We start from the raw sequence: 25699 nt of genomic DNA, 5'->3' as shown, positions 1-25699 counted from the left end.
ATTTGTACAGGTAAAAAAAAAAAAAGTCAAAAAAACCAACCCAGACACCTAGACTTTGCAGCAGATCAGGAGAAATGAATGGAGAAGTTGAAAAAAAGTGAGGACGACTTAATAATGCATGCCTTGGCTTAGAATGTGGAGATAGAATGATTTAGGAGCAAGAAATGAAGTTGGGAGAGTTAGGGTGACAGAGCCTAGGCGTTTGTGGATGGTCTTCAGGAAAAGTGACTCAGAGAAGAAGGGGTGGGGGCAACGTTATCTCCCCCTGCCATTCTTGCTAAATCTTTTTATCACCTAGTGCTTAAATACACATCTCCCTCAGTGTTTGCATTCCTCTCATTTTTTAGAGTACAGGAAATGACAACGGGGGGGGGGGGGGGGACTTTTTGCTTTCCACCCTGGAGCACTAGGAGAGGGTTGTCTCTGCCAAATTCTTTCTCAGGTCATAAGAGGTTTTAGGTTCCCCTTACCTAAGAGCCTGGAAGCACCACTGAGTCCAATCTCCCTGGCAAATGCAGAAAGGAGTCACTGTCTAGAGATTTGAAAGCAAGGTGGTTTTATTGGGGAGAGGGTTGCCTTGGTTCCCTGCAGAGACCTTTGGAAATGGGAGAACCATTTTCCCTGTCAACACAGCTTTTAGAAAGTAGGCACCTTTGGGTAGGGACGGGGAGGGAAAGAGGGAGTTGAAAGGGGAGAAGGGAGAGAAAGGTATCATTTGTTCAAATAGCTATTGAGCACCTAGTGCCTGTAGGAGCTGAGTCTGTAGTAGCCGAGAATGACCGGAACTTACAGTCCAGCCAAGGGCTGTCTAAGACCCCACCCTTCATGTCCACTGAGGAGGATGGCTTCCTGGGAGCTAGCAGGTGGGAGCCAAGAGCCAGCCCATCGACTATGCTCAGAGGTTGCATGCCCAAGTTCTGCAGCTAGGGGTCAAATTCATGCTTGCAGGGCAGGGTGCAGAGCCCTGCCTGCCCCTCCACGGGATCCTTCCCAGCTGTTTCTGCACCGTCCATGATGGACTATTTCAGGGATGTTGGAAGATGTGGACTCTAACTGAGTCAGGATGACTTAATATGTGACTCTTAAGTCCAGAATGTTGTTCTCCAACTTCAAGAAACTATTTATTACCCAGAATCATGCAAAGATACACACTTTTCACAACTGCAGGATACTCCTTACTGACCACATTGAAACAATTGCTTAAGGATCCATCCCTTACCTCCTTTTGATAAGAACTATCATTAATTTACACAAGAAGAAAGTCTGTTTGGATATGCTTAACGTGTCCTGTTCTTCCCCTCTGAATTATACCTGATCTATTTCTTTACTCAGTGAAACGATAGGTGATATCAGACACTGCAGAGGCCTTCCTCGTGATCCAGTCAGGAAAGGGCCCCTTTCTCAAGGAGCTGATGGTGTAGACAGGGGAGGTCATTACAATCCAGTGGGGAGGGGGCTGCAGAAGGCTGAGCAGCTAGGGGACTGTGGAGCCTGGAAGGGTCAAGGGAGGTGACCTCTGTGCTTGAAGGACTTGAAGGAAAAGCAGGAGTCAGCCAGGTAAAGGTGAGGGGAGGCAGGTGGAAGCGGGGTAAAGGCAAGAGGACTTCTAGGCAGGAGAACAACATAGTAAAGGCCTAGAGGTGATCGAATCTCAAGTTAAATCATTAAAACTGGAAAATCATGTAAGTCTTATGTGTGTTTTACTCTGGGTTACTCTTGAGAATCAGATCAAACAAAATCCAGCTTTTTGCTTCCTCTGGACAGAACCCTTCGGCACTTGGCAACCGGCAAATTCTCTACTTTCTCTGTGACCAGGGGACAACTGGCAGTCTCCACACAAGCCATCAGTGAAGTTTCTAAGATAGGAATGACCTTGAAGCTATTGGTATGTAGTGCCTGGTGACCTTGTGCATTCTTGAACTAAATTCTACCAATCAGAAGGTAATTTATTTTTACATTTCCAGTCAGAGTGTTGCTAGGATTCTGCAAATCCTTCCTCCTAATATCTCACTTTTCTTTTTCCTTCACTGGTGTTTTGATCTTAATAAATTCTTGCACCCTAGGTACATATGACAGTACTATATGTTTGTGTGTCTTAGATCTACACACACACCAATTGGATTCATATCTCAGCTCTATTACCCACTGAGTTTATGAATGAACTTTCAGAGGCTATTTCCTGAAAAATGGGGCTATGATGATGCTTAGTTTGTAGGGTGTTCGGGGTTAAAGGGAATCTTGTTTATAAAGAGCTCAGAGCAGTGCCTGGCACGGTGTTAGCTTTGAATAAATGGTAGCTATTATGCGCATGGAAAAAAAAAAGACTGTCCTAAAATGTTGGCAGCATTTATCTCTGGTGGGTGGGATTATAGTTACAATGAACATCTATTACTTTTGTAATCAGACAAAAAGAACAATAAATATTATTATTAATTTAAAAATCTGCCTTTGGCTTTGTTGGAAGAAACCTGCAGTTGTCGATGTACCAGTGTCAAGTAAGACAAGGCCTCCAGTGTTATACCAGGACTTTAGAAGTCCTACGCCACCTCTACCTCCAATCAAACAATAGGGACTATAACAAAGGGAGAGACTTGGTCATGAATCTAGAGAAATTTCGACCTCATCCAATCTTGCAGTCTGGAGGGCAGGCAGGGGGATTCAGAGAAGGTAACTCAAATTATGGCCTTCTTTCCCATTGGGAGAGTTATCCATGGTTCTTAGGTAGAAACCTCTAACTCTCCAGGGAACCATTCCAGGAGAGTGACATTTATCTGCTAATGGGCCTTCGCTTAAGCATCTCAATTAGGAAATAAAACACATACTAGCCCACTTTCAGTAGGGGGGCTGCGAGTGTCCTGGCCTAGCATTCAGAATAATCTGAGGCCCAAAACCCTAGCTCTGTCTCTGGTTGAGATTCTTGACCACCAGCCCAGTGTCTGGCAGCAGCAGGAGATAGAAAGTCCTGGAGCTACATTATCCCCTTCAGTCCCCTTTTCTCCTCCTGGGCCAAGCATGACAGGGCAGAGTACCCACCCTCCTCAGATTATCTGCGGAACCATCAGCCTGCACTGGGCTGCTTTCTTTCTCCTCCTTCCGCACCCTGGAGGGAGAATCTTGCTACTGACTCGGGAGTAAAATGCTGCCTCTGTTTGGGAGACAAAGAACAGAGTGGCTCCTCCGGGTCAGCTGCCTCTCCTTGGCTGGCCGGCTCTCTGGCCTCCCCCAGGCATCTTGTATGAGGGCCTTTGGGCTCTACCCTAGGAGCGTCTGCACTCCAAACTGTTTTCACTGGAGCTTAAAGGAATATTTTACCTTAAAAAATCCCAAGCAGTTTTTTTTTTTTTTTTTTGCTCTGGAAGATATTGACTTGCCTGGGGGGAGGTGAGGGCCATGGGGTTGCCGTGGCTGGGGAGGCAGCCAGCCCTCTGTATTCCTCCTAGAGCTAGTGAGAGCATGTGTGTGAAAACATGTGATAACATGTGAAAATGCATACGTGTGCACACCAATGAGAGTGTAAGAGCATGCGTGAAACTGTATTGGGGTGTAAAAGAATGTGTATACTAGAGTGAGACAAGAAGTTGCAGGGCATGTGAGAGACTGAGCGTGTGGAAGTGTATGCGTGTACTAAGCACATGTGACATATTTGTGGGAAAGCATGTGGGAAAGCCCGAACACTATACGATAATGTGAGTGCGTGTGTGAATGTGAAAGTGTATACGTTACTAGCTAGTAAGAGTGTGTGTAGAAGCGTGTGCTAGCGTGTCAAGAAAATGTGTACTAGAGTTTGTGTGTGAAGGGCAGTGTGTGAGGACACACAGGTAAGTGTATGTGTCAGTACTAACTAGTGCATGTGAAAGTTTTGTACTAGGGTTTGAGGTGTGACTAGAGAACATAAGTTTAAGTGCAAAAGTACGCATGTACGAACTAGTATGGGAATGTGTCCATGTGTATTAACGACAGCATGTGTGAAGGACGTGTGTACTCGTGTGAGAATCTGTGCACGGAAGCATGAACACGTATGACATGCGTGGGCCCTGGCGGGCGAGCGCGCACGTGTGCATTAGCATGTATGGGTTGCAAGGAGCCAGGACACCCAGGGTACGGTCTGGGCGGAGCACGGGCGGTTGTGGAGTGGACAGCCCCGTGTGTGTGTAACGCGCGCGCGTGTGTGTGTGTGTGTGTGTGTGTGTGTAAGTGCGCGCGTGAGAGTATGCAGGAGCGCGCGCCGCCGCCATCGCCCCCTGCTGGGTCGAAGCCGGTTGCCATGGGAACGCGCCGCGGCCCGAGTTAATCATTTCCTGTGGAAAGTGTGCGGGAGGGGCAGAGCGGGGCGGGCCGAGGAGGCAGCGGCGTGGAGCTGCCTCCTGCCGGCTGGCCGGGCCGGGCCGAGCCCCCGGCGCTGCAGCTACGCCGGGATCCTGCCTCCGCCAGGCGGGTGAGTCGGGGGCGGTACCAGCGGACGAGCTGGGGGTGGGCTGGGTGCTCGGGATCCTCCCGGCCCACTGTTTGGGGCGCCGTGTCTGGGCCCACCCTGCCCGCGGGACCCCCTGACCCGACCCGCCGAGGGGCGCAGGGAGGGCCGGGCCCCGGAGACTGAGCCCTCCGCGGTTTCCTGCCGCCTCCCTCGCAGTCCAGCCGGAGCCGAGGACCTTGTCCAGAACAAGGTGGCAGCCACGTCCCCTATGATTGGAGCAGCCTCGGGACCCCCGTTCTGATTTCATTGGCCCGGAAAGCAAGACCCTACCGGGAACCGCATGTCCTTCAGGGAGGCCCCCCTCCCCTTGCGGAGGTCCCCCGTGCACCCAGGGCTCCCTTGAAGGCTGCAGTTTCAGGCCCTCCCACCATGTACATCCCCTGGGCAGTTTGCTTTCCCCCTTGCAGGGCCGGGGGTGCTGTGGGCCAACCCGGAGGTGAGAAAGGAGGGCCTGGGCAGGTGCCTTTCTGGGCAGTAGGGTAACTGAGTGATTGACAGCGGCTGCCTGGGGGATCCCAGAAGGGAGGAAGAGCCAGAAGCCACCTCTTTTAACCCCCAGTTGTTAGAGCAGAACTCTGGTGCAGTGAAGGGCCTGGTCATGGGTGATTTTAAAGAGGAAGCTGTTTAAATATCTGAGTACTCCTCCAACCTCCAACACTGGTGTCTCAAGGTTGTGGGTGGTGGCCCCCTGGCCTTTCTTATGCCCCAGCTCTACCTCTGTTTGAGGCCGGGTGAGCACCTCTCCTTGCCCAGGTGTATTGCTCATGCCCTTGATAAAGTAGCTGTCTCCTTGACCAGGGAGAGTCATTTGCAAGGAATGCATTCTCAGAATGGGGCCCTGTGTTTGCAGTGACCGGACTTGAAGAGCGTAGGGTGATGAGTTCTGCTGTCCTTATGGGCTCTAGGGAGCAGAGGTTTTGAACTTTGAGTTGTCCTGGGAAACCCGGGATGTGTGACTGTGTGCAAGGGAGATACCAGCTCCTGTCCAATTCCCTGACCCAGCAGCAGTCTCTGGACAGTTGTCAAGTCTGTCCGTCAATCATTGCAATATCCCCGGTCTGGGGGTAAGGGGGCTGCAGCTTTTCTGCTATGGCCTGAATCCCAAGAGGTAGTGCCCCTCTCTTGAAACCAGTCTCTCTGCATTCACCTAACCCTGAAAAATGAATTTTTTGAGGTCTTTGTATATGCTAGTATTGTTCTGAACACTTTATATATGCATTGTCTAATCCTTATACCAACCCCACAAGGTACAGTTCTCCCCAATTTCAGATGGAGATAATGAGGCACAGAGAGGCAAAGTAATTCTCCCAAGGTCACACATCTAGTAAGTGGCAGAGCCGGGTTCTGAACCAGCTTTTGGTCACAGCCACTCCAATACAGTGTCCCCATTGCCCCACCCCATGTGTCCTACGTTGGTAGCAGCTATAACCTTGCACTTACTTGAGTCCTTGATAATTTTGACCCTCACACTCCCCTCTGCTAAATTCAGCTGCTTTTTCCTCTTCAGGATCTTGCATACACCCTTCCTCTTTCTTCCTGATATCATCCTGGCTGTCTCCCCGACTTCCCTTCCAGAAATCCACAGAAATATTGTCTCTTCCTGTCCCTGCTGCTCAGACTTAGCTGACCTCCTTCAACGTCTTTTCCCTCAGCTGTGGAATTGACCTTGAATGCCCTGCCTGACATGCAGGTGGAGTCCATCTCTCTCTCCCTCCGTGCCCATCGGGCAGCTGGTCGTCAGGCTTGTGTGCCCATCTCTGTGCCAAATAGCCTGGAGAAGAGGACGTCGGGCTGCTCCCCTTGGTTCCTTCCACTCCACCCTTGCCCACCTCCAGTTCCTCCGTGGAGTCGGCCCAATACTTGGATTAACCTCCGCTCCATTCTTTGGCCCACAGTCCTGCCGCTGTCCCAGTGAGACTGCACCCAGGGGCCTCCTCTTCCAAGTTATCTTCCTCAGTCAAGGAAGGCAAAGACCATGAGTCCCTAGACAGGAGCCTGGCATTCTTCCAGGGCTCAGTTCCGTGAACATTGGTCACCAGATCTTCGGGCCACCTGTCCCTGCACTCTTTATTTTTTGCCTCTCAATGCATCAATCATTCCTTTCCCTCTGTTGACCCAGCATGCTCCAATCTCTCCTGAACACCGCATCCTCTTAGTTCATCCTCTCCTTCCCATTGTAGCCAAACTTCCCAAGGAGAAGGAAGTGGCGACTTCCTGTAGCTCCTACCCCCCCCTTTGGTTTGCCCTCTGTCTTGCTCCCCAGACATTCTCCCTTAAGGAGACCTCAGGAGCTTTCTCTCAGTTTGACCTTTCTGTGGCATGGTTCACTCACTGGTCACCTCTGAGGACTCTGCACCTGCCTGGTTTTCCTTCTTCTCCAGCTTTCTTTCTCACCCAGAGTGAGCTCTGTCCTCCCTGGTTGACTCTCGTCTTACACGGCCTTTGGTGATTGCATCCTCTGCGGTGAAATAATGGCTTCCCAGCTCTGAGTCTCCTTCTCTAGCCCTGTTCTCTTCCATGCTTCAGCCTGAACCTTGGCGTGCGTTCATTTCAGGACATTCAACCAACAAGCCTTCGCTGAGTGTTTGGTGTGAATGTAGCTGCGACTTCAGGCTGGGTGCTGTGGGCTTCAAAGATGAACATTCTGTGAGCAGCGCCCTGGGGAACCATAGAGGGTCAGGGGAGATGGACGCCGTTCAAATAGATATCTTTACTGCCTGGTAGAAAGCAGTCAGTGAAATGAAGGATGGAGAAAGTGGTCTTCAGTCCAGGTAGTGCCATCAGGAAGTCCTTGGGTACCTACAATTCCATTTTGAAACCCAAAGCAAGCTTAATGTTGCCTTTCTGAGATGACTTGGCTTCTTCTGTAAATTGCATCACTGTCCGAGTCTGGGACTATAGCTTGGTCACCTTAAATGCCCTCAAAGCTGTTTTGCACACATAGGTGCTCATAAACATTTGTGTACTGAATGCTGGAAATCTGTTATGTTCATTTGCTCAGTTTATAAGGGACCTATGGGCTTTCCATCCAGTCCACCCCCATTTCCCCACAGCTTCTGGTGCTTCCCTGTAGCCTGTTTGACTGTGAACATTTTTTGAAGTATTTACCTTCCCCCTCACAGGGAGCTTTGAGGACACATTTCTCCTGATCAAAGAGGACCCCTGGCAGGTGCTTGGCACACAGCAGGCACTGGATAAATAATAATTAAATGAAGAATGTAATTTGTATCTCAACTCCTAGCCGGTTGCCTGCCATGTTGTAGGAACAGAGTGAAAGCTAGTTGGAATCCATGAATGAGCTAACTTTAAGAGAATCTGATCTATGGGGTCCGTGACCCGGCGTGTTTTCAAGCTGCCAGGCTCCAACTGGAGGGACCGAGATGTGGGGTTTCTACATCTTGCTGCAGACACACCTTATCAGCTCCGTGCGCACTTCTGAGCCTCCCTACTCGATAACAAGCACCCTGAAATGGGGACAGGCCCGTTTCTTCCCTTGAGACCCCGGGGTCCTCGGGGGACTTTGGAGTTGGCACACCCCCTCTAGATGGCGGGCTCGCATCTGCCCCCGTGCGGGCGGGCCACCGGTCTTCAATCTCATTTCCCCGTGCTCTCTCCGCAGGCTGCCCGGCCCTGGGAGGAGGCTGCTGAGCCCCAGGCCATGGTCCAGTCTCGCCGGACCTGGAACCTGGGAGCCACGCCCTCGTTGCGAGGCCTGTGGAGAGTGGGCCGGGCCCCGGAGCCCGAGCTGGGGATGGCTCGCCCCGCCCCAGCCAGCCCCGCCGCCCGCCCTTTCCCACACACCGGCCCGGGGAGGTTGAGAACTGGTGAGTCCACATTTTTAAAATGCCTCTTTATTTCCCTTCCTTCCTCCCTCCAGATCCCAGAGATGAGAGCGAGGTTTCTCGCAAGTTCCGCGGCTCAGTCAGAGCTGTCAGGTAAATTACAGGGTCCGGCGTGGAGGCAGGGCGTCAATCCCGCTGGGCTGCTGCCCTGCCTGCGCGGTCTGTGCGGAGAAGTGGCGGACGCGAAGTTAAACTTTAACGCGGTCCCTCGAGCAGGGGGAGACCGCCTCCAACAGCCACGCTGTCGCAGCCCCGCCAGGTCGCGGCAGCTCCGCGGTCCTGTCCGCTGGTCCTTGGCGGAGGACGCGGGGTTTCCCTCGGTTCCTTCGCAGCTGGTAAACAAGGTAGGTGAAGTGGCTGCCTGGCGCCCTGCGCGCCACTGACACTTGATCCCGCCTGGGCTGGCCCGCGGATGGCAGGAGGAGTGGACTGAGGCACTCCGGAGGGAGGCCTGGCGGGGTTTGGGTGCTGTATGTACGCCCAGTGTTAGGTGCCGTCCAGGGCGGCGTCTGGGGGGGCCCCCGACAGGAGGTGGGCAGGGAAGGAGTCCCAGAATCTGGGCCCCCTGCCGTCCCCCTGGGGAAGCTGTCAACACCAGCTCTCTTTTCTGGGTCATGTCCCCTGGTACCTCCAACATCAAGGAGCGAGCCGTAGCTCTGGTTCTGGGTTAGGGCTAGATTGTCTGGCTTGTCAGGGCTGGAGCTGCTCTTGACCCTCTTCCAGGTTGGATGTGGGCAGGTCATGCTGGAAGTGTCAGGAGAGGGAGATGTCTTCAGGCAAGAGGCCTTCAGCTGTTTGCTGTCTTTTGAGCTTGACCCACAGGGTGAAGGGTTTAGATTACCAGCCTGTGGGAGTAGCACAATCCCTCTAGGCCATCAGGTCCAAGCCCCTCAATGTACCGAAGGGGAAACGGAGGCCCAGAGAGGGCACACAGCAGACTCCTGTTGGGTTCCCTCTCTCCTACCACATTTGTGCCATAGTGGCAGCCAGAGTGATGCCCTCCAAGGTCTCTCTGCAGGGGACAGTGAGGCTGGGATGACCCTGGGGGCCTCCAGAAAAAGCTTGTGCTTTGGGGCCAGGTAGCCCCAGTTGTCTGGAAGGGGCTGTAGGTGGTCTCTATTCTACAAGGGTGTCCTAAGGATTACACATGGAATATGAACAAGAATGGCTTTTCTGGTGAAGGAAGGAAAAAAAGGAAGGAAGGAAGGAAGGAAGGAAGGAAGGAAGGAAGGAAGGAAGGAAGGAAGGAAGGAAGGAAGGAAGGAAGGAAGGAAAGAAGGAAGGAAGGAAGGAAAGGAGACAGGGAGGAAGGAAAGAAAGGAAGGAGGGAGGAAGGAGCAAAAAACAAAAACACGTTCACTTGAAAAACGAAAACCCAAAAACCTGAAACCAAAAAACATCGAAAAGTAAAATAGGAAAATAAAAATCACCTACAGGCATACCTTGGAGATATTGCGGGTTTGGGTCCAGACCACCGCAGTAAAGTGAGTAGTGTTTCAATAAAGTGAGTCATAATTTTTGACTGGTGGAGGGTCTTACCTTCAATTTGTAAAAAAACGCAATCTCTGGAGTGCAATAAAGTGAATAGCAATAAAACAATGCCTATAGAAGCAAGTCACTAAACATTTTATATAGTTCCTTCCAGTCTTGTGTGTATGTGCACGTGTGTGTGCATATAGGTCTATCAATTGAGTATTATGAGGATTATATTACCACATAGACTTACGTACTTTTAAAATTCAAGACAAAGGTCAAATCAGATCCTGTGTGTGAAATACTAGGCATAGTGCCAGCCACCGGGTAGGCTCTCAGCCCCCATCTTTCTGGGTACCTGGTACTGTGTGAGCACTTTATGTGTGTCACCCATTTTGTCCTTACCCCGCAACTGTGAGTTTGGTTCCTTATCCCTATTTTATTGACGAGGAAACTGAGGATGGAGAAGGGCGTTAAGGCCTGGGACACACTTGGCCCATGGCTGGCATTCAGCATATCACAAACCAGGGTGGTGGCTCTGCTTTTGCCTTCTGTGAAGCGAGCCCTGCCCTCTCCTCCTCTGGCCCCACAGGCTGTGGAGTAGTGGATGGGGTGTTGATTCCACAGTCAGCCCTCTCCCTCATTCAGGGAGGGAGGCAGTGTGTCAGAGGCAGGAGGGGATGCACTCTAGTTGGTCCTTAATATGCTTTTGGAGCCTGCAGGGACTAGGCCATCCAGCGTGGGGTTGGTCTTAATGAAGGCAGGGGAGAAATTGCCACCTAGAGGCAGCCTGGGTAATAAAACCGCGGCCCCGGGGTGCACCTCCTTGGATGATTTGCACAACCTGGTTGGCATCTCTTCCTTCTGCTCTCTGCAGAGGGTGCTCATGAGCCAGGGCCAGTCCCCAAAGCCACCATGGAGGGAGGGGAGACCCGCGGGGACTTGGGTGACCTCCTGTAAAGAATCTTAGGGTGGCTTTTGGCAAGAAAGGAGCCAAGCCTTCCCTCTCTGCAGGGCAGCCGTGTGAGAGCATGTGCGTCCCTCCTGACTGTACCTGGGTTGGCTGGAATGTTCAGCCAGGTTCAGCCATGGCGCTGCCCAGTGGTCCATGACCCATGGTCTGAGTATCTCATCTATCTTTTCTGTTTTGGGACAGGACGTGGAAAAGACACCCTGGCTGGCGGTGACGAGGACTCTAGTGCCCGAAGTGCAGCTCGCCCAGCTCTAGCTCAGTGCCGAGCCCTCAGTGTGGACTGCACTGGCCCTGGGAGCCCCCGCAGGCTCTACCTGAGCGTGCAGGTAAGCCCGGGCGGCCTTCAAACACATGAGGGGCCCAGCTGGGTGCCTGACAGGCTCCTCCAGGGGAGGAAGCACCGAGGGAGAACTTGGGACCTGCTTTGTGCCTCTTTGTGCTGCCAAGCTCCTCGCAGCATATCCGCCTGTGAGACAGCATGGATGGAGCAATTTGCTTTATTAGTTATCGTGGGGGGAAATCTCCCAGGAGATGACAGAAGATTTTCAGCCACACCCTGGCTGAGGTGTTAAAATGGGAAACAGGGCCTTTTCTGAGAAGCTGTTAGGAAGACTGGCAGGTTTTAGGGTAGCTGTTTATTCGCCCTCGGGCATGGGAGTCCATGGGATAATACTTGTATTTCCATATTTAAAGAGGGAATCCAAAGCTAGACAGAGGGCTTCACCAAAACTTGGGTTCTTTTCTCTTGCAGTTATCACCATGATTTTCAAAAGACAGACTGTACATACATACATGTATATTTGTATATAGAAATAATACCTAATGATAGCATTAACAGCAGCTATAATTTATCGAACCCTGACTTTGTGTCAGACTCCATGTATTACATATCCCACATTAATCCTCAGAACAGTCTCAAGACACGGTTACTATTTTATCTGAATTTTATGAATGAAGTAATGGAGGCTCAGAGAGGTTAAGTAATTTGCCATTGGTTGCACAGCAAGGTAGGATCTGAACCACTAAACATGACGAGCTTTATAACATATGGTATAAAGAATTCACACAGGGCAGAGATGTAATACCTAGAAACTGAATGCCTCCTGTATCTTTGAGAAATCTGCTATTAAGAGTTTGGTGTTTATTTATCATTCCACTTAATTATATGTATACAGTTTTTATTATTTATTTTCATATACTATTCTGTGGCTAGCTCTTTCCCTCAACAGTAAATCTTGGTCATTTCTTCATGTATATCAGCATACAGACATTCTCTTAAACTACTACATCATACTCCACTTCAGGTTTACCATGAATTTTCTAACTGAGCCTCTGTATTATTTCCGATTGCAATGAGCTCCTTAAAGATCTGTGCGTTCAGGCAGCTATAACATTGTAATTTCAGGACCGCACAGGCTTGGCACTTTTTAAATGAATGCATTTGTTAACATCTATTTGTGAAGTGCCTGCTCTGTGCCAGGTGCCGTCCCAGGTGCTGACACACAGAAAAGGAGAGGTACCCACCTGACAGTCTAGCGGAGGGGCCAGCGTGAGCAAATGATCACAAACGTATGAATGCAAACTGGGCAAGGGCCACTGATGGCAGTGGCAGAAGACGAAGGACCAGAGTTAGCAGGGCATGTCGCCAAGGCCCAGCCTCCTCCCCCCAAGAAGGACTGTGCACGAGAGGGCCTACCTTTGAGGAGGGGCCATGTGCAAATAGAGGGCAGGACAGAGTGTGGGAAACACACGTGCCCTTGGAGCATGTCCTCCCTGGGCCGGGGGTGGCATGTGGATCAAGTCCTGATCTGAACATGGGCCCACGACTTGATGTTACTTCAGAGAGAGTCTTGGGCTTCTTGTGTGCTTCATCCGAAAATTGAACCAAATGGTCCTTCTTTCAGTCAGTTCTGTGAGCAAAGCAAGTCTGGTGCAAGAACAGTTAAACCCGAGAACCCTTGTTTCTTCTCTGACTTGAGCCATTGGTAGTTAAATCAGGAGACGGTCAAAACCGGCTGCCTTCGGCTGGGCGGTGGCTCTGTTCTTGAAGTTTGATTATGGGGTGTTGTGCTGTGGTGGCAGCCTAGTCCTGGGGTCAGCACATCTGCTGCAGACCGCTGAGTAGCTCCGGCCAGCAACTGGTTTCCACGATCGTGTCCTGCTGGGTCCCACAAGGCTCTATTATTTATTGGTGCTTCGAGGTTGGGGACGTGGGGCTGAAGTAGGACCCAGGCACAGTGAGGGGTCTCTGTAGGCTTAGTGACCCTCTTTGCCAGCCTCTCAAGCAGCTAAAACCTGACACGGTCCCTATGGAGGCGCTGCAGAAATTCCCAACCCCCCAGGGGCCTGTCTGCCCTTCCTGTGGCTTGGCCAACAGGCCAGAAATAGTGTAACCTTTGCTCTGGTCGGCAAATGGAAACTTCCAGCTGCCACCGTTGCCGCCACCAGTGACAAACCTGCTCGTGATGGTGTGGCAGTTGATCAAAGAGTGGGGACAAAATAAAATTGGCAGAGTTTTCCTAAAAAACAAAAGATGGACCTCCCACCCTCCCTTTCTCAAGTAGAACGTGGGATCGAGAGAGGGAGGGAGTGGATTGCAAATTAGCCTGGTGATGTTGCTTTTTGCTTCTTTTCAATTCTCTTTATTGGCTTTTTGATGATAAAAGTAAAATATTTGGAAGACTACAGAAATAATATAGTGCTAAATGGCTACCTGATATGGAGCTCTTACTATGTGCCAGACGCTGAGTATTTTGCCTAAGTTATCACAGTTACTCTTCACACCAGCTCCATGAGGTGGGTGGTTATTATCATTTCTGTTTTAAAAATGGGGAAAATGAAACCTCAGGGAAGGTAAGTAACTTGCCCAGAGTCACACAGCTCAAAAGAGGCAGAGCCTTCACACCCAGGTCTTCCTGACTCTAAAGTAGGAGCATTTTTAAAAACATAGCATTTGTCGTTTTGTTTTGACTACGGTGGGCACGAAGACACACAAAACACGTCTGGAATCGCTCTTCCCAGATGACTTCTGTTGATGTTAAAACACAAAACAGAACGCTGTAGATGTTTATAGGGTTAAAAATGCAAACACCAGCAAGGTTCAAAATGAAATGAAAAGTCCCCTTTCCTTTCCCTCCTTCCCACATTTTCTCTGTTAAGTTTCTTTTTATTCTCAGAAAAGTTTAAATGGTATATGTTTCTCCTTGTCACCAGTAGCCACTGCATCATCGCCCAACCTCCCAGAGAGAACTATTGTCTTTATATTTTCCTAGATTATTTTTTGAGGCATATTTTATTTCCATTATCCTGGAATGAGATCACACTTTATATGTGGTTCTTGCCTTGGACATCTTTCTGTGCGAGCTGCAGGTGTTTTCTCTGGATGAAAGACGCTTTCTGCCCCTTCCTTCCCTCTCCCTGCCTGGCTATCAGTCTTCTCTATCTCAGCCTTCTTTGCCTGGGTCCTTTCTTGACCCGGAGACAGGGTCTCGTGGTCCCCAGATAGCCATGGTGGGGTGGGCTGTGGCTTTCCCCTGCTTGTGTGGACCCGCGTGCCCCCTCGGAAGCCCCAGGCTGGTGCCATCTGGAAGTGGGGGCAGTTGATATTATGGGGGGAGTTGCCCTGAGATTGCCATGTGCCTGGTGGGCTGGACAGGTCTGTGAATGGGGGGCTGTGGGCCTGGCACTGGTTATTCACGCCCCGCAGGGCCCACAAGATGCTTGTGTGGCATTTGCCTGAGGATTTCTAACCTTTTTTGCTGGTGGAGAGGGCTGGCTAATGATGGGGCCGGGGGAACACACTGCCACTGTCTTGTCGTAGGATCTGGGCACGGTTTCTTTCAGTCTCTGGGACTCCATGTCCCCCACCAACCCACGCAATGAGGATGGATGCAGTGGGTCATGGTCCTTGCCAGCTCCAGGGGTGCACCATCTTCAGGCTCAAGGGAGTCTCTCCTCACTGCAGTCCCCTTTACGAGGATTCTGGTTGTGTCTTGGCAGCAGGCCCTGCAGGACAAGGGGTGCAAGAACAAGAGTCAGGGGACGAAAGAAGAGAAGCTCCTGAAGAGACAGGCGCCGGCCCCCAAGCGGGACCGGGAGGCCCAGGAAGCTGGTGGCACCATGAATGTAGAGAAAACAGGTAAAGGAGGTCTGCCCACCGACCTAGAACAGCCCTAGCTAGAGCTGGCGCTGGAGGGGAGGCTCTTGTGACATCTGAGCTGTCCCCACACCCTGTCCTTCTCACCTGGAGGTGGTCCATCCAACTCTTAGATGCCTTGACACCAGCTTGCCCATCCCTACTCCTGGGACACCCTCTTCCCAGTGCCACTGGGGCCCCACTTGGTGATAGGAGGCTTTGGCTAGCATGGGCTAGCGTTGAATTTCCCCACTTTTTGTCTTTCCCCCAGCACCTGTCAAAAACAGGGTGAGGGTGGCAGCCTCAAAGACGCTACCACTGCAAAGAGAGGCCTGGTCCCCTTGTTATCCTTGGGCCCACCGGGGACCCAGAGACGTTAGGACAGGGCTCCACTCTACTGCCTCAAGGCCGGGAAAGGAGCTGGTGGCTCCACTCTTCTCTGGCAAGGCTGACTGGTTCTGGAAGATTCTATGGGCTTCCTTTGTGGGATTCCCCAGTGGGAAGCCTGAGCGCTCTGGTAATTGGGAAGGAACATTCACAGGGAGCCTAAGGGGAAAGTCAGCAGCGGTGTGTGGAGAAAAAGGAGCTGGTCTTTCTCTTGTTTTCCTCCTTGTCACCAGAGGTTGATTTGTGCGTCTGAACTCGCCGGGAGGCAGAAGGATCTACTCCCTCCTCTGAGGTTGTGCCAGAGCCATATTCAGCCATGTTCAGGGGCAGGTCTTGGACTGTGGCTGAGGTGTGGGCAGACGGGCCTTGGGAAGGAGGGCATTGTCCAGACAATCAGGTGGGCTCTCCTACTTTGCCAAGAGGAGAGAGGCCAGTTCCAGTCAAGAGTGAGGACTGATTTGTCATCAGGACCGGGGCTGGCCCTCGGTCTCTCTGAGTCTGAGTGCCCGTGAGAGGGCAGTGCCCAGGCGGTTCCTGAGGCACACTGTCTTTTGAAAACTTGCATTGACGACTGACCTACTGAGAGGTGTGCAGCTTCCAACGTGCAGGGCCGCTCAGTGTCTTCCCCAAGTTCCTCTTTGATGTCACCTCTCCCGCCCTCCTCTCCTGCCCTTCTTAGCTTCCTCAAGGTCTTGTCTCCCCCAGCAGGCTCTCTTCAGGCCCTGTTTCAGCTCTTCTGAAACACCACTGGGTGTGGGCGGGCTCTGAGGGTGTCTCAGGACGTCCTTTGTCCCAGGTGAGAAGGGCGATTCCATGTCCTGTTGGGTAACACTCACTCACACCTGCTCGTCTGTCATGGTGTCCAGGCTCCTGTCCCAAGGGCGCCCCTTTGGGCAAGGACCGTTGACCCTATTTCACAAAGGAAGACCCCGAGAGGCCTCTCCCACGTCTTTTCAGTGGCAGAACCTGCTCTTGGACTTGGAGTGCATTCCCTCCTGCTCACAGCAGTCTGCAAAGGGCTGAGGGCTGTGCCGGTCACGCGCTGCCCCTGGCAGCCCCGTGTGCGGGCCTGGAAGCGTCCGTCTGACCTCACACTCTCTCTGGAACAGATAGCAGAAGCTTGGCCCACTGTGTGTGACATGCACACTGTGTCACGTGCAGGCCACATGGGCCACTAGCCAACCAGTGACTGCAGCTGCTTCAGCTCTGTAGAAGGTCTTGAGTTGAAGCTGTCCTAAGGGGTTGGGAGGAAGGGAAAAGCTAGCCTGTGCGTGCTTTGCCGGCTCTCTTTAGACTGGGAAGACAGGCTTCTCACCTTCTATCCCTCCTGGGGACAGTGCTGAGACTTCCTGGTCAAGTCTAGCCTGGAACCAGCTCCCTCCATACCCCCTGCTCGAGCCCAGTCCAAAAGCCAAGCTGCATTATGGCTTTTCCAGTCTCAGGGAGCACACTTGCTGCCTCCCATGGGTTGAAACTGCTAGTGGGGTGTGTGACTTCAGGTTTGGGTGGCTTTGTTCACAGATTCTGGGGCATCGCAGTCCGGTTCATGCAGGGCTGCAGCTCCGGGGACCTGTTGTGGGGGACCCCAGAAGCCTTGGTGCTCCAAGGTAGAGTGGAGGTTTGCAGCCAGCGATTGCCACTCTTTCCGCTTACCTCGTGGACACCCCGTTCTTGGACGCTTCCTTCTGCTCCTGGGGGCTTTGGCCAGGACTGACTGGGTTGCCCAAGGGTAGAGCCAAATCCCCTGCCTTCCACCCTCTCCCCTGCTCCTGTCTCCCTCCTCCCAAACTTTTTGCCAGCTCCCCACCGGCAGAAACTGTGGCCATTCTCAGTGCCAGGCCCCATTAGCAGGTCATAGGCTTTGATTCTGTGTCTGTCCTTCCATCTGTCCGTCTCTCTCCTGCTCCTGGTGACAGGACAGTGGAAGGTGGTGGCAGGAGGACTCAGGTGGAGTCAGCCTACCCTGGTATTAGCACTTCCTCGGTCCTGTGCCATCCCTGCGCTCCATCCCACCTACTGCAGGTGTGTCTGCCCCGGGGCAGGCCTGTCTGTCTTCCTGCCCACGCGCTGTGTCTGTGTATGTGTCCCGGTCTGTCCCTTGCACACGCACACTCTCCCCTTGCTCCCTCTCTGTGTGCAGGTGACCATTCCCTGTGGAGGGCAGGGGGCAGGCTGGAGAGCCCCTGCCTCTCTTCTCTACTCTGGAGAGGGTTTGAGGTTAAAGAAATCATGTTTCCCCAAGAACAGTGTTTTCCAGGGAGAGAACCCTGACTCCTCAGCCGCTGCCAGGAGACATGTCTTTCTCAGGGTCGATGCCTTGCAGGCTGGCCATGGAGAGGATAGTGTGCATCAGACCTAGAACCCGTGCTTTGAGGGGAGTATTCAGTGCCAGTTGCCTTTCTAGTTCCTGATCCAGGCAGTTCCATCCCCCAGAAGCTGCCGGCTGCAGTGGCTTCCTCGAGGCAGGCCCTAGAGGCCCCTAGCTCTTGCTGCTGCTGCTGCCCACAGCCCTCGCCCAGCAACTCTGCTTGCATTCCCTCCTTGTCCTGTTGGGTAACACTCACCACATGGTCTGTCCTGCCACGATAGGCCCCTTGGTCAGGGTGGGACCTCTGCTGCCCTGCTGATTGGCCACTACTTTGCTCATAGGTGGGCGGCTGTTTGGCAGCGGGAGGTGCTCGAGCCTTTCGGGGCCCCCAGGTGCGGCCCCTGTGGTGCATAGGATGGTGGAGGCCATGTCCCAGCTCCAGGAGGAGAAAGCCCGACTACAGGAGGAGCTGGCGGCCCTACGGGAGAGGCTGGCCCTCCACGACAGTGACCAGACAGCCACATCTACCCAGCTGCAGAACCAGGTACCTGGGGAGGATGGGATGGGCAGAGGCCACTGCCCACCATGGAACAGGTCAGCGGACCTCACTCAGGTCACCTGGAACCCACAGACCACCAGCATAATAGACAGATGGCATCTTCTCTCAGCTGGGGAATGCATGAGAGGACAAGGTGGAGAGAATCAGAGGCCTGGACCTCCCATCCTGGTCATCTCTGTGCCCCACTCCTCATGGTTGCCACGGGCCAGGACCTACCTCTCCAGAGTGACAGGCAGCACATGTAGGTGTGAGCGGAGCAGGAAGGTGCAGGGACTCTTCCTGCCCCGAGTCTACCCCCTCTTCCAGGCGCCCTGGACTGGGCAGCCCGAGTGGACAAAAGTCATTGCCGAGGTCACCTCCTAGAACACCGGCAGGAAAGGAGAGACTGATGTGAAAGCATGTGGGAGCAGGGAGTTCAAACCTCTGGAGGCCTGGGAGAGCCGAAGGTTGTTCAGTGAACACCGTCTCCTTCATTGACACTTGGGTACTCTGAGCCCCTGTGCACACCCCGTGAGCCTGACCGCTGGCTCTCCTCTGCATGCCTGGCTGAGTCACTGCCCTCCACTTCCCCATCTCCACGTGGGCCCTGAGACCCCTTTCCTTGGGCTCAGCTCCCCACGTCCATTGTCATGTCTGTCTCCGTGCTTATGTGTGACTCTCCCCCGCTTCCCCAAGGTCCCCAACCCTGTCTGCCCCATCATCCCACAATGGATCCCTGCCTAAGCTCTGGGCTTGGTTTGTGGAAAGCCCTGCCTTTGGGTGGAGCCATGTTCTTTGTGATGACCCCTGCATGTGGCATTTGTCTTAAGGGAATATCACCGAATACCTAAACTTGTTCTCAGTTCCAGGGACAGCAGATTATTTTTATGCACTTTTTAAAAAAAAGATGTATTGGGGGAAAATTGGGGAACAGTGTGTTTCTCCAGGGCCCGTAGCTCCAAGTCGTTGTCTTTCAACCTAGTTGTGGAGGGCGCAGCTCAGCTCCAAGTCCAGTTGCCGTTTTCAGACTTTAGTTGCAGGGGGCGCAGCCCACCATCCCAACTGGGAATTGAGCTGTCAATCTTGTCGAGAGTTTGTGCTCTAACCAACTGAGCCATCCGGCCACCCCTCTGGAAGCTCAGTGGCAGCTCGTTGTCTTCAATCTAGTTGTGAAGGGCGCAGCTCACTGGTCCAGGTGGGATTTGAACCAGCAACCCTGTTGTCCAGAGGTAGTGTTCTAACCAACTGAGCCATCTAGCCGCCCTTATGCACTTTTTAAATGCAACCTTTTTTTCTGGTTTGCAGGTGTGCCCTCTTCTCAAGAACTAACTGTCCTGACCACTATCAGCCCCTTGCTGAGTTGGGTGGCCCTCCTTGGGGCGTCCCTAGTGTCCTCTGTCTCCCTCTTATGCGCTGACCCCATTGCTTGCTGCCTCTGGGCCGGTCTGCACCACTAACGGTGGCACCTGTAAAGGCAGGGTGTGACAAGCAGTGTTGTATCACTATTGCCTCCTGCAGTGCCCACGTGCCTCCTCCCTCAGATGTTTGCTGGATGTCTGGTATGGACAGGCACTGGGGATGCCTGGAGGACAGGCACGCCCTGGCCTGTGGAGGCTGCCGTCTGGGGGAGAACAGACATTAGTTACATGCATCCATGTAAAGTGGAAAGAGTCACAAGGGCTTTGCAGGTGGGCATTCAGATAGGGCATGAGGGCTTGTACCAGGGGCTTTGTCTGGGAGGTTAGCACCTGCTGGGGAGGTCAGGGATGGCTTCCCTGAGAAAGTGACACTTGAGCTGAGATCTGGCACAGAGCAGAGGAAGTGTTTTCTAAGCTGAGGGAACAGTCAGTGCAAAGGGATTTTGCCAGGAGGAGCAAGATGAACACATTAGGTGTGAGCGCGGGGGGTGGGAGGGTCGGGGGGACCGCAGGGTTTGCGTCCAGGACCCCAACCCCCCCATATCAACACCCTCAGATGCTCAAGTCCCTTATAGAAAATGGTGTAGTATTTGCATATAACCTACACACTTCCTCCCATATACGTTAAATCATCTCTGGATTAATGATAATGCCTAATACAATGTAATGCTATGTAAATAGTTGTTATACCGTATTGTTTAGGGATCTACTTCCTGGAATATTTTTTCTGTTTCAAATATTTTTGATGTGAGGCTGGTTCAGTGTGAGGATGTGGAACGCTAGGATACGGAGGGCCGGCTGTATGAGGACATAAGGAGGGAACCAAGGCCTGTGTAGCTGGAGCACGAGGGGTGCCCAGTGGGGGGCTGTGGGCGGGTGGTGCAGGCCCCACCCGGCGGGACACACGTCCCACCGACCACGGGCGGCAGGCGAGGGTTCCTGAGCGGCCAGCTCTTCCCTCCCTGACCTTCCCACTTCACTTTTCAAGCAAGTTGTTTTGTTTCTGAGATATAATTCACTTGCCAAAATATTGACCCTTTAAAGGTGTACAGCTTAACGGTCTTAAGTGTATTAAGATAGTGATGCAACCACCACCACGGTCTAATTTCAGAACATTTTCTCACCCGAGAAACATCTATTGAGTCATTTCCCATTTCCCTCTCCCCCCTAGCTCCTGGCAACCGCTGATCTGCTTTCTGTTTTATGGATTTGCTTTTTTGGAACATTTCATATAAATGAAATCATAATAATATGTGGCCTTTTGTGATTTTTAAAAAACACTTTTTTCCCTAATTAGCGAAATCTGTGTACTTTTTAGAGGAGACGATGAAAGTGAAGCCTTGCAGCCTTTTTGGTGTCTGTGGTTCTGCAGACATCCCCAGCCCCCACCGCCGACTCCCCACCACCCTCCCCTCCCCTGCTCCTCTGGACAATTTGGAGACTTCAGAATGGTGCCTGGTGTTTGGTCACTTTGTTTTATCCTTGAACTTTCTGACTGCCAGCTCTTTTCTGCAAATCTCTCCGGGGACGTACGTGAAGCTTCAGGTCTCTGAGCCACTCTCTGGAGGGTCGGGCCCTGTGGACCTGGCCAGCCACGTGGGCCTGGAGCAGGTTCATATCCCGACTTCAGCACCCTTCATTAGCTGTATGACCTTGGGCTAGTTAATCACCACTGTGTGCTTCACTTTCCTCATCTGTAAAACGGACCCAATGAGATGATGCAGCGTTATTGGTGTGGCCCCTGCCACTAGCGTCATTGTCACCTGGACGAGTTTTGTGTTTGGAATCGTGGGAGCAGGATTCTGGTCGTGGCTGTGCCACTCGCTGGCTGTGCAGCTGTGGGACGTGGCTTCCTCTCTGAGCCTGCCTTTCCCAGTGTCTAAACCGATGAATGTTGTTTCGTGGTTATTGGGCAGATCAATGGTGAGACCGGACAGAAAAGTCGGCGGTCACCTATAAAGTTCTGTGCCTTGTGCAGTGTCACTGCTGCATGCTCTGGTATCCTGTCAGCCCCACTGTGCTATGACACAGATTGCTCTCGCTGGTCTTCTAAGTGTTGATTCTCTGAGAAAAGCCCACCATGGGGTACAGCACGCCACCTGTTCTCATGGTGCCTTGTTCCCAGCCCTGACCAGACTCACCTTTTGAAGGGGCTGCTTTCCCACATTGCTCTTTCTGAAAGGCAGTGTGACTAGTGGTTAAGAGTGAGGGCTCCGCGGGGGTCATTCGGAGGGGCTCAGGTTATAATCCTAGAGCAAGCTGTTCAACCAAGGCTTAATCTCTTGGAACCTCAGTATTCCTTCCTGTAAAATGGGGGATAATGATAGTACCTACCTTAGAGGATTGAGAGGTTCAAAGTGTTGATCTTATGAAGACCCCCTTCCCTGCTGGCAAAGCCGAAGTCAGTAAATGGGGCTGCCGTGTCACTGTTGGAACCTGGATTTGTGAGGGCTGTGGGAGTCTTGTCAGGCCTCCCATTGGTAAGTGGCAGGTGGAGGTGTTTATATTAATCTGGAGCCCACCATGCTCCTTGTGAGGAGCACTCGGGCCGGAGGTCCTCAGTCCTTGAGCACCCAGCTGACCCAGGCCACAGAGGCCATTGGTCTTGGCCTACCAACCAAGGGAGGCTGTGGTTAGACCAGGTGACCCTCCCCCACGTTGGCAACAATAGCCCCAGGTCACTTCCTGGTACCTCAGCCGTCCCACTCTTGTGGACGTCCCTGGAGTGATGGACTCCACGCTCCCAAGGCTCCTGCCAGTGTTGCAGACGCGCAGACTGCATCCCGCCCCTTACTGCCCCTGCATCTCAACATAGAACCGTAAAAAACTGTGTTCAGAGGCCACAGACCGGCGGCAGCCTAGATCTTGCCCTCAAATGTGTCATGTTTTTAACCATTTAAAAAAATGGTGGTAGAATGCACATAATATAAAATGTACCATCTTAAAACAATTTTTAAGGTACAGTTCGGTAGCATTAAGTGTATTCACACTGTCTCTCTGAATTTAGCTACTCTGGGAACTTCACGTAAGTAGCATCATACAGTATTTGTCTTTTAGTGACTGCTTTATTTCACTTAGCATAATGCCCTCCAGGTTCATCCATGTTGTTGCAAATGGCAGGATTCCCTTTTTTTAAGGTAAAATAATATTTCATTGTGTACACACACACACACACACACACAACCACATTTTGCTTATTCATTCATCCATGGGCTCTTGAGTTGCTTCCACATTTTAGCTATTGAGAATAATGCTGCTATGAACATGGGTGTACAATTATTACCTTGAGACCCTGTTTTCAATTACTTTGGATACGTACCCAGAGGTAGAATTGCTGAATCATATAGGAGTTCTATTTTCAATTTTTTGAGGAATCTACCATACTGTTTTCCACGATGGCTGTACCATTTTACATTCCCACCAACAGTGCACAAGGGTTCCAGTTTTTCCATATCCTCACCAATACTTGTTATTTTCCTTTTATTTTATTTTATAATAGCCGTCTTATGGTATGAAGTGGTATCTAATTGTGGTTTTGATTATCAATTCCCTAGTGATTAGTGAATAGTGACCATCTTTTCATGTGCTTATTGGTCATGTATCTTCTTTGGAAAAATGTCTGTTCAAGTTCTTTGCCCATTTTGAATCTGGCTTTTGTTGCTGTTTTTGAGTTGAAGGATCTCTATATATTCTGCATATTAACCCCTTATCAGATATATAACTTGAAGATAGTTTCACCCATCCCATGGGTTGCCTTTTCACTCTGTTGATATTGTCTGTTGATGCACAAAAGGTTTTATTTTGATGAAGTCTCATTTATTTATTTTTTCTTTTATTGCCTGTGCTTTTGGTGTCATATCCAAGAAATCATTGCAAAATCCAATGTATAAAGCTTTCCCCCTATGTTTTCTTCTAAGAGTTTTATAGATTTACCTCTTACATGTAGGTCTTTGATCCACTTTGAGGTAGTTTTTGTACATGGTGTTAGGTAAGGGTCCAACTTCATTCTTTTGCATGTGGATATCCAGTTTTCCCAGCACCATTTGTTGGAAAGATTGTCCTTTCCCCCATTGAATGGCCTTGGCACCCTTGCCAAAAGTCTTCGACCACATATATGAGGGTTTATTCCTGGGATCTCTATTCTATTCCGTTGGCTTATATGTCTGTCTTTATGCCAATACTACATTATTTTGATTACTGTAGCTTTGTAGTAAGTTTTGAAATCAGGAAACGTCAGACCTGCAGTTTTTCCAGGTTGTGTTGTCGATTTGGGGCCCTTTAAGATTTCATATGAATTTTAGGATGAATTTTTCTGTTTCTGAAAAAAATGTCATTAGGATTTTGATAGGGATTGCATTGAATCTGCACCTTGCTTTGGGTAGTGTGGACATCTTAATGTAAAAATTTCCAATCCAGGAACACAGGATGTCTTTCCCTTTCTTTATATCTTCTTTAATTTCTTCTAGCTAGCAACATTTTGTAGTTTTCAGTATACAAGTCTTTTGCTTCCTTGGATGAGCTTACTCCTAAGTATTTCATTCTTTCTGATGCTACTGTAAACGTAGTTGTTTTCTTCATTTCCTTTGTGGGTTGTTCATTGTTAGTATATAGAAACACAACTGATTGTTAAGGGTTGATTTTTATATCTTACCACTTTGCTGACTTTGTTAGTTTTAATTGGCCTGCTTTTTAAATGATCTAATTGTTTGCCAACATTTAAATCTTATTTAAATTCGCATAAAAATCTGGACTTTCTTTCTGTCATAAAATATTGGAAGATGTGGCACCTTGGGACTGACATTCTGCATGGCACCCACTCCCTGGCACCTAGTAGCAGTTCCCACCTTTGGCAGAAGTGAGCATCCTTCAGTGTGCCGAGCCCCCACACCCCCACCACCGCCCCCCCACCTGCCCGGTGGCCTTACTCATCGACCCTGCTTTACCTGGCTCCTGATGCATTCAACATTCTTTCTGCATGTACTTACTCAACACCTACTATGTGCCAGGCACTCAACACCTACTATGTGCCAGACACTGGGAGTCCAGTGCCTAATACAATAGACAAATATCCCTCCCTTCACAGACTTTCATTCCAGGAACAGAACTTACATGTGCTAGGCCTTGTCCTAAGCACTTTGCATATATTATCTCATTTAATCTCACTTAATTCTTATGACACCCTCAGTGAGGTAGCATCATTATACAGATGAGGAAATGAGGGGCTTGGTGAAGCTGAGACTTGTCCAAGGTTATCTGGCAGATACAGTGATATCTATATTAGAACCTGGGTAGTCTGGCCTGAGAAGCCATGTTTTCAAGTGCCCCTCAGTGGCAGAAGGACTTGAATGTGAAACCTTGGCAGTGGACGAGGCCAGGCATGCTCGGTCAGTGGTCTCGTAGGCAGGAGTCAGGTCTCCCGGGAAGGGGAGTGTGTTGGGACAGGGTGGGCTGCTCCCTGGGGCTGCCCCTCTGACCTCTGGGTTGTTTCCTGAGGCCTAATAGACCCCAGGCCCTCTCGCCTTCCTAGCTGAGGAATGCCTCTGCCTTGCCACTGGGAGAGACCCCCTTTCTTTGGGAGACAGCTGATGATGGTGGGCCAGGCACGGTGGGAGGTAACAGCAGGTTGTCTGCATTGTTAGGAGCAGGTAGCTGAGAAAGCAGAGTCCTGCACAGGGCAGCGCCACTGTTTGTGGAGCTGCTTCTGCCAAGAGATGTAAACGTGGGTCGTGTCAGTTCTGCACACAGGCCCCAGCTCCCTGCTCCTCCCTCTGCACCAGGCCCATGATTCAGTTTTCCTGGCTGATGAGGAGCGTGGAGCTCCCAAGTCCAGCTTGGTCCCTTCCTCAACCCTAGAGTGGCCACTGTGCTGTCCTAGGGGCCCATCCCAGCCGTCTGTCAGGAGCCTGCTTTCTCCTGTGGCTCTTTGCACTCGGAGTACACACCCCTTTGCTGGCACTTTACGTGTTTACTGAGTATCTGCTATGTGCCGGTCCCCTGCTGGGGCTGGGGCTCATGATGGGTGATGGAGAAGGACCGTCCTCTCCTTGCATACAGGTGCAAGCACCATTGCTGGCTCAGAGCTGTGGTAGGTGCATGAAGAGGATGCCGACAGGGGCTGCCTCCTGTGAAAGGCCCTCTTTTCTGGTGAGGT

At 51.3% G+C, this 25699-nt stretch overlaps 1 protein-coding gene and 1 long non-coding RNA gene across 23 annotated transcripts in view; one reads left to right on the top strand and one right to left on the bottom strand.

Moving 5' to 3' along the window:
* Positions 1 to 4306: 4306 nt before the first annotated feature.
* Positions 4307 to 25699, top strand: part of KIFC3 (kinesin family member C3) — a 36266-nt gene continuing 14873 nt past the window's right edge. For 4 of the 22 annotated variants that reach the window (XM_081032630.1, XM_081032631.1, XM_081032629.1 and 1 more), the window contains exons 1-5: positions 4307 to 4435; positions 8094 to 8298; positions 10946 to 11088; positions 14762 to 14900; positions 17934 to 18136. In XM_081032630.1, the coding sequence (XP_080888756.1) occupies positions 8133 to 8298; positions 10946 to 11088; positions 14762 to 14900; positions 17934 to 18136 (651 nt within the window). In that variant the 5' untranslated portion in view covers positions 4307 to 4435; positions 8094 to 8132. Of the gene's footprint in view, positions 4436 to 8093; positions 8661 to 10945; positions 11089 to 14761; positions 14901 to 17933; positions 18137 to 25602; positions 25693 to 25699 lie in introns of those variants that run through there. The other 18 variants (XM_081032615.1, XM_081032635.1, XM_081032634.1 and 15 more) reach the window with 12 other exon arrangements.
* LOC308490435 lies at positions 11244 to 16264 on the bottom strand. Its single transcript, XR_013992206.1, has 3 exons — positions 15861 to 16264; positions 14513 to 14767; positions 11244 to 13790 (listed from the first exon to the last, which is right to left on the bottom strand). It is a non-coding gene; the product is annotated as an uncharacterized lncRNA (long non-coding RNA).

The sequence above is a fragment of the Rhinolophus hipposideros genome (assembly GCF_964194185.1).
Source record: "Rhinolophus hipposideros genome assembly, chromosome: 21".
Classification (NCBI taxonomy): Eukaryota; Metazoa; Chordata; class Mammalia; order Chiroptera; family Rhinolophidae; genus Rhinolophus; species Rhinolophus hipposideros.
Note: the sequence above shows the minus strand (reverse complement) of the source record. Positions and strands in the feature narration are given on the sequence as shown.